The sequence below is a fragment of the Salvelinus sp. IW2-2015 genome, linkage group LG5, assembly GCF_002910315.2.
Source record: "Salvelinus sp. IW2-2015 linkage group LG5, ASM291031v2, whole genome shotgun sequence".
In the NCBI taxonomy this organism is placed as follows: domain Eukaryota; kingdom Metazoa; phylum Chordata; class Actinopteri; order Salmoniformes; family Salmonidae; genus Salvelinus; species Salvelinus sp. IW2-2015.
The window spans coordinates 10,738,388-10,753,131 of NC_036844.1; the positions used below are offsets into that span (position 1 = coordinate 10,738,388).

At 41.8% G+C, this 14,744-nt stretch overlaps 1 protein-coding gene across 1 annotated transcript in view; it reads right to left on the bottom strand.

Annotated features, from left to right (window-relative positions):
• Positions 1-14,030, bottom strand: part of LOC111964492 (GDNF family receptor alpha-2) — a 64,466-nt gene extending 50,436 nt beyond the window's left edge. Inside the window, exon 1 of the mRNA XM_023988381.2 lies at positions 13,750-14,030. Coding sequence (XP_023844149.2) covers positions 13,750-13,936 — 187 coding nt within the window. The 5' untranslated portion in view covers positions 13,937-14,030. The remainder of the gene's footprint in view (positions 1-13,749) is intronic.
• Between the last annotated feature and the right edge of the window lie 714 nt (positions 14,031-14,744).

Consider the following 14,744-nt stretch of genomic DNA (forward strand, 5'->3'; position numbering starts at 1 on the left):
TAACATGCTGGTTGAAATTAGGTATACGTTTCACTGCATTAAAGTCCCCAGCCACTAGGAGCGCCGCCTCGATGAGCGTTTTCCTGTTTGCTTATGGCCTTATACAACTCATTGAGTGCGGTCTTAGTGCCAGCATCAGTTTGTGGTGGTAAATAGACAGCTACGAAACTTGGTAAATATCTACAGCTTATCTTGAAATACTCTACCTCAGGCCAGCACAACCTTGAGACTTCCTTACTATTAGATTTCATGCAACAGCTGTTGTTTACAAATATACACAGACCGCCACCCCTTGTCTTACCCGAGGCGGCTGTTCTATCTTGCCGATGCAGCGTAAACCCCGCCAGCTGTACGTTATTCATGTCGTCGTTCAGCCATGACTCGGTGAAACATAAGATATTACAGTTTTTAATGTCCCGTTGGTACTGTGGTTCTTCTTTTAAAAGTTGTGGTGTACTGCAGCACAGCTTGCTGGCGGCCGCAGAATTCTATGGCACGTTATTTAAGTGTCAGCCATTGTTGCTTGCATCTTGTGGCAGTAGTAGGCACGATGATCAGATAGGCTCATGTCAAATTTCTATTTTTTGATTAAAGAAAATAGAGGAGTGGATAGTATGAAAACGATTTGGGATAATGTTTTTTACCTGATTGAATAGAAAGAGTACTCTTTTGCTTAAGGGTTAAGAACTCAGAAGTAATCAGAGAGTATGTGTTGGAGACCATTGGTTGCCTGTGGATTGTAGTTGGTCTTAGTGGATTTGTCCTGCATGTCCAGCATGGCATTCATGTCTGTTCCAATAGCCAGATGGAATTCAGTTAATTCTAACAATATGCTGTTCAGATAATAAAAACACGTAAGCTCATATGAATTTGGAGCATAAACATATTTTGATATAATGTCAGATATTTTTCTTTTTGTATACATTTAAGGAAAGTGATTCTGCCTTCTTGGTCTACGCCTTTAACAAGGATGTTGATTTTGAGTTTCTTATGTATCATTATGATTACACCCTTAGTTTTGTTTGGGTCTAATAAAAAAGCAGCCAGTTTGTACAAATGGTTCTCTATTCTATGTGTCCTTTTGGAGCAGGAGTGTTTCTTGGAGCATTGCTATATCATTTTTTTACATTTTTAAGTCATTTAGCAGACGCTCTTATCCAGAGCGACTTACAAATTGGAAAGTTCATACATATTCATCCTGGTCCCCCCGTGGGGAATGAACCCACAACCCTGGCGTTGCAAGCGCCATGCTCTACCAACTGAGCCACACGGGACCACACGGGACTATATCAATATGGTTTCTTGCTAGAATAGCAAGTTCCATTTGAGAATAGCTAGTGTTGCCATTGTTTGTCTACAATGTAATTGTTATCTTTGGTGTTGATAAGCCCATGGGTGTAAGATATAAGCAGGGCCCACAGGCAAACACAACCATTGGTTGCTTCCCACCGAGAAGACCCTGTCTATAAACCATTCCCCCTCCTCCCTAGGCCTCAGCCCTCCCTCCTCGGTTCCCCTCCCTTTGCACTATAATTACAGGGTTGTAAGCATAACATATGGAATCTCTGAAGCAGCATATTTTTGGTCTTAAGACATACAGTACCAGTCAAAAGTTTGGACACATCTACTCATTCAAGGGTCTTTCTTTATTTGTACTATTTTCTACAATGTAGAATACTAGTAAAAGTGTTAATCAAATCTAAATATATTTTATATTTGAGATTCTTCAAAGTAGTCACCCTTTGCCTTGATGACAACTTTGCACACATTTGGCATTCTAATTTAATTTAATAATTTCTAAACCAGTAATAATATTGGCAATATCTTTTGAAATGCTAGAAATAAAACATTTTCTCTGTAGTAATGGTAAAAACGGTCACGAATCTGCACTCAGTTTATTCTCTGAGGCACTCAGAGGCTGCATTGTAGCCTACATAAAAGCCATCATCACAACAATTATTTTCTGGGTGATTTTTTTTTCTCGGTTGCACAGCAAGATATTTATGAGCAATTTAGAACAGACGGAAATGGCTTGTGTCAACTTGAGCTAGCTAACTACACGACATGCAGTGATGTCAATTTAGCAATTTTGTTGCTAGATTAAGCAACTTTTCAGACTACCCTGGCAACTTTTTTCAAACAGCACCCTAGCAACAAATTTCACTACTTTTAAAAATGTATTTTGAACTTTTAGCAACTTTTGAAAAGTGACTCAAGCGCTAAAATGCACGCATTTTCCCTCTAAATGACACAAAAAATGATTTTCTCTGTCACACACTCAGTCACAACACACGTGCCTAGCTGCAAAAGTGCATTGTGAGTGACATCAGCAGCAGGCGCCACAGTCGCCACAGTTGGTTAAGAAAGTGGATAACTGCAAAAGCCCAGAAGCTACTATGGCAATGGCCTTTGCGGAGCATTGTTCGCTGCAATGCATGTGACCATTTAGGTATGGCTTGCAAAGCTGCCTTTTCAGATTCTGTGGCAACAACAACTTCCAAATGTACCGCACCAAGTGCACAGAAATGGTTAGGGGAGTACTGGCTCCTTATTTTCTCAAAAGGGTAACATCAGATGTGGGGGATGAGAAGTTCAGTCCACTGATGTCAGTGTCTCGAAATACCTGGGTGTGGTGATTCAGTATTTCAGTGCTAAAAGAAGAACCTTTGTGTCCACATTTCTCGGGTAAGTTGAATTGGAGGGGGCGATGCCAGATCAATAGCAAAGGAGGTAGTTGAGTTTCTTGAGAAGTGTAACCTTAAAAAAGAGAATCTTCAGGGTATTGGCACTGATAATGCGTCCGTGATGACTGGGGTGCACAACGGGGTGCACAGGATTTTAAAGGAAGAATGTGCATTGACCAATTTGGTACTCATCGACTGTGTGTGCCATTCTTTACAATTGTCTGTCAGTGCAGCATCCAAAGAAACCATTCCTAGGAGTGTTGAGTAATCAGGGAAACCTACAACTGGTTTTCGATTTCCACAAAACGGCGCGAGGCGTACAAAGAAGTGTATGCCACCATTAATTGTGGCCAAAAACCACTGCAGATCACCAAAGTTTGTGCCACATGTTGGCTATCGATTGAGCCTGCGGTAACTCGTATATTGAGCCAGTGGGAAGAACTGAAACTCCACTTTGAGTTGACCAAGGCCAGTGAGCATTGCTACATGGTGGATGTGCGCCACGCCATGTACATGGACAAGACCAACTATGTCTACCTGACATTCTTTAAATCAATCCTGTCCGACGTACAAGTTGCAGTGAAGTCATTTGAGGGAGAGCAAACAGATCCTGTCAAGCTTTTGGACAATCTGGTATACCTCTTAACATCAATTTGCAGCAGGGTAGTCAACCATATGGCAAACATTGATGTCCTGAAATATGCCATTGATGGACATCTCAGTCCATCACCATACTTTGGGWACCTTTTCGAGAGCACGGTGTACCAACTCAGTCTTGCGCCAGCGGACGAAAAGGTCATTCGGGGACGGTGCATCAACTACATTGTTTCTTTAAGCAAGGAGCTGCAAGCAAGGCTCCCATACACCCTAGAATCCTTGCGAAACATGGCCTTGGTCAGTGTTAAGGAAACGCTAAAGCACAATTAAAGGCATCACTGAAATTATTAATGTAGCTGAGCTACTGGGGTACCAGCCCCAAACAATTGATAAAATAGTTTCCCAATGGAGAAACATCCATTTGTTTAGGTGGGACTCAACTGAAAATACAGTCAAGTTTTGGAGTGAAGTGAATAACTACACTGACTTCTCCGGGTCAAATCCATTTGAAGAACTGTGCAAAGCTGCACTCGCTGCCCTCTCCTTGCCACACTCAAATGCGGAGTTTGAACGGCTGTTCAGCCAAATGAGTGTGGTCAAGTCAAAGTTAAGAAATAGAATGTCACTGCACACACTCAACTCCATACTCCTGGTGCGGTATGGACTGAAGCTGGCTGGTGATACCTGTTACCAGCATAAACTACCAAGTGAAGTTCTGCAGCAGTTTGGCACCACAGCAGCATACAGCTTTAAGGCCACTCCATCCTCMWCTGCTGGTTCCAGCTCCGTGACAATGCAGTTGGACAGTGAAGATGAAGAGGATTTCCTTGCCAATCTATGATTCATCATATTTACAATACGTATTCAAGGAGTGGACTTTCTGGAACTGGCGGAGACACACAGCTGATGGTGGCAGTGTGCACTGCAGTGTGAGCGAGAACAGTGGCAATATCTGGAGTAAACCATTGAGCAGCTAGCCAGCCAAGCAGCACAACAACCTGGAGAAAGCTGGAGAGAGCTGGAGAGAGATGCCTAGCATCATTATCATCATTATTGGAGTTAAGTTGCTTGTTCAATAATAAAGCATATATACCTTGTTATTAGCTTGTACCTATAATTGTTGATCAGTTAGGTAGCATGTTAACTAACTACCAATACACTGCTTAAAACTATAATTGTTCAGAATGTGTAGGTTTACTAGTTAAAAASAAAATAAATAAAATGTAATTGTTCAATAATGTGTAATGTGTAATTGTTCAAAAATTCTATGTGTTGTGTTCAAAAAAAAAAATCTGATCATATAAAATGTGTTGTGTTTATATTACTTTTACAAATAAAAATATGTGATACTAAACAAACAAATGTCAAATCAACCAAAGACAGACGACTGTTTCAACCTACGCGCTTCAGCACTCGGCGTTCCCGTTCTGTGAGCTTGTGTGGCCTACCACTTCACAGCTGAGCCGTTGTTGCTCCTTGACATTTCCACTTCACAATAACAGCACTTACAGTTGACCGGGTCAGTTCTAGCAGGGCAGAAATCTGATGAACTGGCTTGTTGGAAAGGTGGCATCCTATGACGGTTCCACATTGAAAGTCACTGAGCTCTTCAGTAAGGCCAATCTACTGCCAATGTTTGTCTATGGAGAATATGACTGCGTGCTTGATTTTATACACCTGTCAGCAGCAGGTGTGGCTGAAATAGCCTAATCCACTCATTTGAAGGGGTGTCCACATACTTTTGTATATATTAGTGTAGCTAGCTAGCTAAGTTAGCTAAGAAAACATGTAGTAATTCAACGTTTGCTATCACTAAAGACACTTATAAACAAGTCAAGGTACCTACCCAGCAGCTTTGAATCTACAGTAGGCTTAAGCTATTACTGTAAAGAAAAACAGTATGTTAGAGTAATTTTTACAGGAGGCATGCAATTACAGTTTATAACAGTATTTTCCATCATTTTACCCATATGCAGCACTATCTACAGCATTATTCTGTAAAACACATGTACAGTATTTTACTGTGCATTCTACAATGTTTTACTGTTGAGATGACAGAAAAGTCTTACTGTGCGGGAATCAACAGGAAGAAGAACAAGCTAAAAAGTAATTGTGTAGTATTATACAACGGGTGGGTCTAATCCTGAATGCTGATTGATTAAAACCACATTCCAGCCGGTGTCTATTCCACAATTAACCACCGGCTAAATCTATGGCGTTAAAATGCCTATTTACTCTGTTCCATCTGACTGCTCAATACACTGTCTCATCAGGCCAGCCAGACAATTTATAAACTTGATCTCCAATATAAAAGGCATTGTGTCACATTTCTTTTAGACTAACATTTTGTTTTCAACAGGGGAGATTTGTATAAACCTTGCTGTCTGTCTCGCCGACATTTGCAACATTGTTTCAATATTCAAATCTCCAGCTGTCCCATACTATAGTAATGAATGTGTTCGGAGTCGGGATGAGACAGACAGGCAGGCAGTGTTTCTCAGCCAGTCTAAATCATGAATCAGCTGGCANGTCCCATACTATAGTAATGAATGTGTTCGGAGTCGGGATGAGACAGACAGGCAGGCAGTGTTTCTCAGCCAGTCTAAATCATGAATCAGCTGGCATCATTTTCTTGGATATACAGTATACAAAGAWWTGTCAATTGAAAAAAGGTKAAARGAAACSAAGTGCAGCTAGTTMGRWGTCTTTCCAGCTTTTAGTTTGATGTGATTGTATTAGCTGTGTTGTTGACTAACAATTGTGAACTGATGAGTGAGCACATTTTCTATGTCACGCAAAATTGCGGCACATCAGCTCATCGTTATGGATGTATCCAAATAAATACGAACGACCGACCAGTCGGCTTGGGTAGCAACCTTACATTTGTGACTATATCTCGTGGAAGGATTAGATAGTATGAATAAATTCATCAAAATAATGTTTTTAATGAAAATATGTCAATCATTATTTAAATATGTTGGTAACCCCTACTATAAAAGTTATAATTCCCTCCGAAACCGGTGTTTGCTCGACTTCGTCTTGGGCCTAACAATACCCGTGCCAATATATCTTCCAAACATCGGCTTCTCTGGCATTATCACTTACAGTAAGTAGCCCACATCGGAATGGCCATCTCTCGTCACTAGTAGTAAAAAATAAATACAAAATTAAACCAAAAATTGTCGGGGATAGCTATCGACTTATTGTCAAATTTAGCCCAAATGGATTCAATGTGCTGTAGCCACACAAGAAAGCAGTCCCAGTACCTATGACACCCCCAGATATTGTCAATTGTTCAGTAATTGACATGGTGTCATCACTATGTAAATGTCCTGGACCATAGGCTAATATAATTATAACAAGTCCAATACTCAGCAATAATAGTAATATTGCTCCTTGTACCCAAACATTAGGGGGTGTCCTCATCATTGTCTTATGCTGAGGGCAACATCATAGCCATAGGCTACGCTGCGTGATTGTGCATGGATTGCATAGCTGAATAATGAGCTAGTTATGTGGTTCCATCTGTCGGCTTGTCCCCTTGTGTGTTGGGTTTGATGTGCTTCCTTGGCATTGGAAAATGTGTGTGTTGTGATCTGGAGTGTCAAGATTCATTTTAACCGGTGGATGAAGCAGCATCTCAGGTTTATCTTGTGTAGCTGGGATCTCATCTCACTGTAGGTCTCTCTGTTTTATCAGTTCGGCACTGAGATCTGGGTAGATGCTGATCCCCTTCCCTACATCAGCGGCATTGGACCCAGCTTCTCCTGCCCGAACTGTCCATAGAAAAGATTGCTCCTGAAGGAAGTTGGTTTGCGCGCTTCCTCACCAGTTTCAAATCCTGTGATTGGCACATTGAAATTATGTTTGAGTGATTCCGTTTCCGTTTGATCATCCCTTCCTACTTAGCTCGCGCTGTTTCCAGGTCATGGAGTCGCACCTCTGTCACATTGGCTGTCTTCTCCAGTCTTTACACTTTAGTTGAATAGGTATCCACTTTAGCAGTGAGCACCGCCAATGATTCATGTACTGGTTTTAATTGTAAGTCATAGGCAGAGGTAATCGCCTCACAAACAATCTATTGTACAATCTCTTATATATTAGCAGCCAGCTCTTTCTGTTGTCTGGTGTTGAAAGACGCCATGTTCCCACAGTTGATTTGTGGACATACACATTCTAGCTGCTGGAGCCTAATAGACCTGCTAGTTATTTCTTGTCACACAATGAATTTCCCACACCTTAATATGAGGTATGGTGTTAACAAGTTTTAGGAAATAAGCCTGTTAATTCATAGTCATTTGCAAAAGAACGACACAAAAAAGGCCATGCATTTCAGTAGAACCAGAGCCTATCATCTTCTAAGACAAGTTTTGGCTGCTGATCATTTTAGAAAAACGTTCTGTGCTTGCATTGTGTCAAACACTACCCGTAAATGGGAAGCAACAGATAATGGGTGTGACACAATTGCAACCCAGGGAGTCCTAAACAACAACTTATTGATAACAAGCTAGGATGACTCACCTGATTAGCTACAGTTTACTCAGGCCATTAGAAACCGTAGTTAACATTTGTGTGAACATATGCCTGGTATGTAAACACATCTGTTCTGTTGTTATTTGATGTACAGAATGCGGATTGTGTTTTCCTCCAGCTGTTGACAGGATTTAAAAGCACTAACAGATATATCAGAGCTTAATGAATCTTCTCCTCCACTCTCCTCTCTTCTGTCTTCCCTTCCTATCTCCTACACCAGGGTTTTCCAAACTCGGTCCTCGGGACCCCAAGGGGGGCACAGTTGTTTTTTTCCCCTAACACTACACAGCTGATTTCAAATAATCAACTAATCATCAAGCTTTGATAATTTGAATCAGCTGTGTAGTGTTGGGGGAAAACGTGCACCCCTTGGGGTCCCGAGGACCGAGTTTGGGAAACGCTGTCCTACACACAAAAACATAATGGTTCTAAAAAGTACCGGATAGAGGTTCTTTGGGTTGTAACCATAGCAGAACCCCTTTTTTGAAYGTTCTATAAAGAACAACACTCATAAGATTCTAAATGGAACCTGTGTGGTGCTATAAAGAACCATTTAAAAAAGGTTCTATATAGCACCAAAAAAGCGTTCCACTATGGTTACAACCCAAAGAACCCCTATCAGGTACTATTTAGAACCATTATGTTTTTGTGTTTTAATTTACAAACTCAATCAAGCGAGCTACCTCTGGAACAGCTGGGGTCCCTGAGGAGAAATTTGAGAACCACTGATTGATTTCGTCAAACGTTCTCAATTGACACAAGGCCATGCGTGAGTCACTCACAAGAAGCCGTCACTGGCCATGGTCATACATAATATGTAATGGCATAACACGAAATTAGATAAACTGGTATGACACTATCACTGTGAGCAAACCCAACTAGCTCTCACAGTCTCAGGTCAGAATTAGACATTCATTCATGTCTCTCAAACTTCAAATTTAGAAGTGCTTAATTACTTCTCTGTATCGTTCAAATGTGAAGGTTGGACATTAACTCCGAATGGTTAAGGTTTGCAATAGGCTTAAAACAAATATATATATAAAAAAATATATATTATATCGCTGGATTTAAACATGCAACCAGAGGCAGATTCTTATGCCCGTCCAACGTTACAGTCCACGTCCACCGTTCCCGTCCACGACGTCTACTTGAAGGTAACAGCACTCACTGTTGCCGCTAGTGGCTAGCTACCACGTCATCTCCCAACGTCCTCAMACATGGATGGACATTGAATACTGACTTGTATCACGGGTTACCTGCCTGAGCAAACCATGCCCCAAAATATTKAAATGAGCCGCCTCCCCTACATTTRAATTATCACTAAAAGAGCAAAGAACCGTTTTGTYAACTGTAAAGAAGCATGGATGAGCTGAAAGGGTTCTTAGAGTCATTATGGTTCCCAGTGGTGATGTTGGCATGTACATCTTGGTGYYYKAAAAAAYAAYWWWAYTTRAWTRCAMRWKAGCKAKMKCACWACACWAKACWAWACAWTAKWTMKARTYRAKRYWWYWSAWYKSYWYCSSWYKKKKWYKKKMYSCWMWSRTTTCWMRWCKYWYSKYTGYAMRSWWWCCWRKSCWSKWSRWSYCRWMSKMKMSAGCSMWGRCTMGRRMSGKWYCYAWWCAWTRKYRRRKYRRTKKTMRKRTMKKWWRAAAWAWATAGCAGGTATGGTTGACTTGCTTAAACGAATGTGGTTTCTACTGACAATTGAGATATACAAACTATGGCATAAGGAAACAGTGAGAGGATAAGAGGCAATCCGTAARTTCGATTAAGACATTAATGAACGAGCTAAGAGGGARGTAGTCAATATAACTATTTGTTCAGCACTTTTAAAATGTACAGTGACAGAATTCAGAACATGGGCCGTTCTTACAGTATTKTCCCTGTACACCAAGWCAGAACTGTGGGAWAAATAAAGGGGGCATATAAGCAGACAYTGAAAGCTCTTAGAATATTAAATTATGACATTTCTSTAAAACAGGCTATAGGCTACATGTGCACCACCAAGTCKGAACAGAACAGTAGGCCAAGTTATGAGGGGAAATAATACCTAATTATTAGGGTGAGGCACATGGGCTATTAACAGCTTACTACACAACCTTAACTTAGAACATTACCAACCCCATGCTCTGTATTTTCCGTTGGCAGCCCAACACCACAGAAAGCACTGAGCTAGGCTGAAACACCTGCATTTTGAAGCTGCCTTACTCAAGAAGGCCCAAAAATATGTTTGTATGTGGCTTTGTGTATTCCTTTCCCCCCCAAAATGTTTTTTTTCTTCCCTTTTTTTCATTTTTTTTCACTCCATATACAACATTTTACAAACGAATAACAACTTACAGACATACAAAAAAAATGACTACAGCTAATCTGCCCACGCCCGCATGCTAACTTCCCCATCCTTAGTGCCTGCATTATTGTTTGCCAGTTGGCCTTAAATTGTACCAATTTGTTTTTCTCGGTCGCCCATGCTTTTCAAAATTTAAATAATACATAATMCGATTTTTCCATTGGGCATACATGGCGGATTGATTGATAGTATATGRTTTTTCACTACACACCCATGTCTCGAAATATGCAGACAGATGGATTAAAAGTAAGTTTACATAAAAATGGATAGCTCCGCCCACAACTTCTGGTCTTTATAGCGTTCCGAGAAAGCATGGATTATTGAGTCATTAMTAGTTTTACACTTAAGACATGACTCTGCCGTTGTGCTGTAAAATTTGTAAATTTTGTCTAATTTTATGAATTCTCTACATWATTTTATAGTTGATTAAACATAAAAAAATGTTTTACTCTAATTTTGTTAGTTATGCTGCAACTTTCCCTCCATCTTGTGCCAACATCAGTTCTTTTTAAGTCTTGGTTCCAATAGTTTATATTTTAGGCTCTCTGCAAGYTATCATATGGACATTCTTTTCTGACTAYAATAAGAWTRCCTCAAGGTTGCTCTGATGTCCAAAATATTTTGTGATATGTAATTCGGAAAGTATTCAGACCCCTTGACTTTCTCCACTTTCTCTACATTACAGCCTTACTCTAAAYTTGATTAAATMGTTTTTTTCTCTCATCAATCTACAAACAATACCCTATAATGACAAAGCAAAAACTGCTTTTAAGAAATGTTTGCAAATGTATAAAAAAACAAAAAACTGAAATATCACATWTACCTAACTATTCAGACCCTTTACTCAGTACTTTGTTGAAACACCTTTGCCAGCGTTTACAGRCTCGGGTCTCCTTGGGAATGACGCTACAAGCTTGGCACACCCGTATTTGGGGAGTTTCTCCCATTGTTCTCTGTCAGGTTGGATGGGGAGTGTCACTGCATAGCTATTTGGCGGTGTGCTTAGGGTCATTGTCCAGTTGGAAGGTGAACCATCACGCCAGTCTGAAAGCTCTGGAGCAGGTTTATCAAGGACCTCTCTGTACTTTGCTCCATTCACCTTTCCCTCAATCTTGACTAGTCTCTCAGTCACTGCCTCTGAAAACCATCCCCACAGCAGGATGCTGCCACCACCATGATTCACTMTAGGGATGGTGCCAGGTTTCCTCCAGACGTGATACTTGGCATTCAGGCCAAAGAGTTCAATCTTGGTTTCATCAGACCAGAGAATCTTGTTTCTCATTGTCTGAAAGTCCTTTAGGTGCCTTTTGGCAAACTCCAAGCTGGCTGTCATGTGCCTTTTACTGAGGAGTGGCTTCCGTCTGGTCACTCTACCATAAAGGCCTGATTGGTGGAGTGCTGCGAAAGATGGTTGTCCTTCTGGAAGGTTCTCTCATCTCTACAGAAGAACTCTGGAGCTCTGTCAGAGTGAACATCGGATTATTGGTCACCTCCCTGACCAAGGACCATCTCCCCCGATTGGTCAGACTCTAGGAAGAGTCTTGGTGGTTCCAAACTTCTTCCATTTATGATGGAGGCCACTGTGTTCTTGGGGACCTTCAATGCTGCAGAAATGTTTTGGTACCCTTCCCCAGATGAATACTTTTTGCTCTGACGTGCACTGTCAACCGTGGGACCTTATGTAGACAGGTGTGTGCCTTTCCAAATCATGTCCAATCAATTGAATTTACCACAGGTGGACTCCAATGAAGTTGTAGAAACATCTCAACGATGATCAATGGGAACAGGATGCACCTGAGCTCAAGGTATTTTTGTTTTTTTATTTTAATACATTTGCAACAATTTAAAAAAGATATGTTTTTGCTTTGTCATTATGGGGTATTGTGTGTAGATTGATGAGGAACACATTTTATTCAATCAATTTTAGAATAAGGCTGTAACAAAATGTGGATAAAGTCAAGGGGTCTGAACATTTTCTGAATGCACTGTATTTGAACCGATGTACATTGTTCAGTCCAAAATTACTTTTTAAATCTATGATGGAAATAAATTAATTTCCTGTTACCAAGTCAGTTATGGTTTCTATGCCTTTAGTTTTCCATGTGGACCAATTTATAGATGAATTCTGAAAAGTTATCCAAGGATAGTTCCATAAGGTTGTGTTTTTAGGGAATGATATTGGTTCTTGTAGAATACGTTTCATTTTCTTCCATATTGTTATACTATGAAGTTGTTCATGTTCTTAGTGTTATCCTTTGAAAATAGACACGTGAAAAGATTCTGGGGATGAGCATGCACATCTTGAAGATGTAAGCATTGTTCCTCATTAGTGTATTTAACTATATGTCACAAGTAAAAGCCCTGGGTGGCGAGTTGATACAATTCCAAGTCTGGAAGGTTTAAAGCACCTCAGACCTAGGAAGATGTAAAACTTTCCTTTTCATTCTATTAATTTTACTTGCCCATATAAAGTCTTATAACCGAGTATACTTTTTAAAGAATGTCTTCGGTGGGGTAATTGGTATTACCCGAAAATAAACAGAAAAACTTTATGCCATGTAAAGAGGTTAATTCTACCTGTACGATTTATGGGAAGATTATTCCATTTAATTAGATCTGTTTTCATATTGTTGAGTAATGGAATAAAGTTATCTTTATATATTTGATGTTTGTTGTCACACATTCCTTTCCATTCCTCTCCTCTTCACCTCCTTGTCTTCTCCATTCCTCTCCTCTTCACCTCCTTGTCTTCTCCATTCCTCTCCTCTTCACCTCCTTGTCTTCTCCGTTCCTCTCCTCTTCACCTCCTTGTCTTCTCCATTCCTCTCCTCTCCACCTCCTTGTTCTTCTCCATCTCCTCTGCCTCCTCTATTGTGTATTTAGTGAGCCAGTATATTTCGAAAATACTAGAGTATAATACAGACCCCCCCCCCCCCCTCCCCACACACACACACCACAAAGCTGGGATGCTTATTATAAACACAGCATTTTAATTTTTCTTTATGGGCAAAACAGGAAGCCACAGTTGACAGATGTTATATATCTGATAACAGTCACCTAGAAGCTCCCTCTCTAGCTTGCTCTCTCTCTGTCTGTGCCCTTGAGCTCTGTGTGCCACCAGTCATGCTGAGGGGTAGAGTGTGTATGCCATGTTGGTGTGTGTTGTGTGGTGTGTGTGTTGGTGTGTGTGTGCGTTTGTGCTTTGTCATATGTGTTTCATGTGTTTGTGGGTTTGTTGTTGCCAGCAAACGTCCAGAGAGGAAGGAGAACAAAGAGAGAAAAACTCCTTAATGAGGCCTACTACCGCAACACTAAACTAGCCAGCTACCCGTGCCCAGAAAGAGATGAGATGTTTGTGTATGTGATAGTGTGTGTATGTTGGTGTGTGGTGTGTGTGTGTGTGTGTGTGTGTGGTGTGTGTGTGTGTGTGTGTGTGGGTGTGTTGTGTGTGTGTGTGTGTGTGTGTGGTGGAGCCACCGTGAACACACACACAATACACACATGCCAGGAGGCATATGAGGTCGGAGCCAGCAGATGCACTCCAGGCAACCCCCTCCCTCCTCCTGCGTAGTCCAGGTAACTCACCGGTTTCTGTCAGGCCCTGGTGTATACTCCAGTAGTTCTGCAGACACTGAAGTTCTTTCTTCATGCCTCTCTTACAGCGACAGTTGTAGAGTGACGAGTCCTGTAGGACCTCTATGGCACCCTGGCACTCCCTGCTAGCCAGCATGGTCTGGCGATCTTGCGCCCCGCCTGACAGGCACTGACGCATAATCCTGTAGCTGGAGCTGCACTGGCTGTCCCCGTTACACAGCTCTAACGCCCGCACGCACTCCAGGGACTCCCTCCATCCATGTCCACACACACACACCACACACACACACCCTGCAGCAGAGAGAGAYGAGGAATAAAGATTAGTCATAATGTTAATAATAGTTAACCCTGACACTAACACCCCCTACCCGCACAGCATCTGGGGGGAAAGATCAGAATTATAGTCAAGACTCACTAGCCAACTTGGCTAACAAAWACAAGTCAAATTGACAAACAAACCTCACTGTTCAAATCTTTGAAGCGACCGCATATAGAAGAGCAGGACAGGTGGTCTCCACCCGAGCATCTTATTGCACCACCGACGACTGACCCTGAAGCCACCAACGGCTGACCCAGAACCCGAAGCGACTAATGACTGACCTAGAAGCCGAAGCCACCAATGGCTGACGCCGAAGCCACCAACGACTGACCCCGAAGCCGAAGCCACCAACGACTGACTGCGAAGCCGAACCCATCAACGACTAACCCCCGAAGCCACCAACGACTGACCCCGAAGCTGAAGCCACCAACGACTGACCCGAAGCTGAAGCCACCAACGACTGACCCCGAAGCTGAAGCCACCAACGACTGACCCCGAAGCTGAAGCCACCAACGACTTGACCCCGAAAGCCTTGACAAGCACCAACAACTGACTGTGAAGCCGACCCATCAACGACTAACCCCCGAAGCCACCGAAGACTGACCCCGAAGCTGAAAGCCACCAACAACTGACTTGTGAAAGCGAACCCATCAACGACTAACCCCCG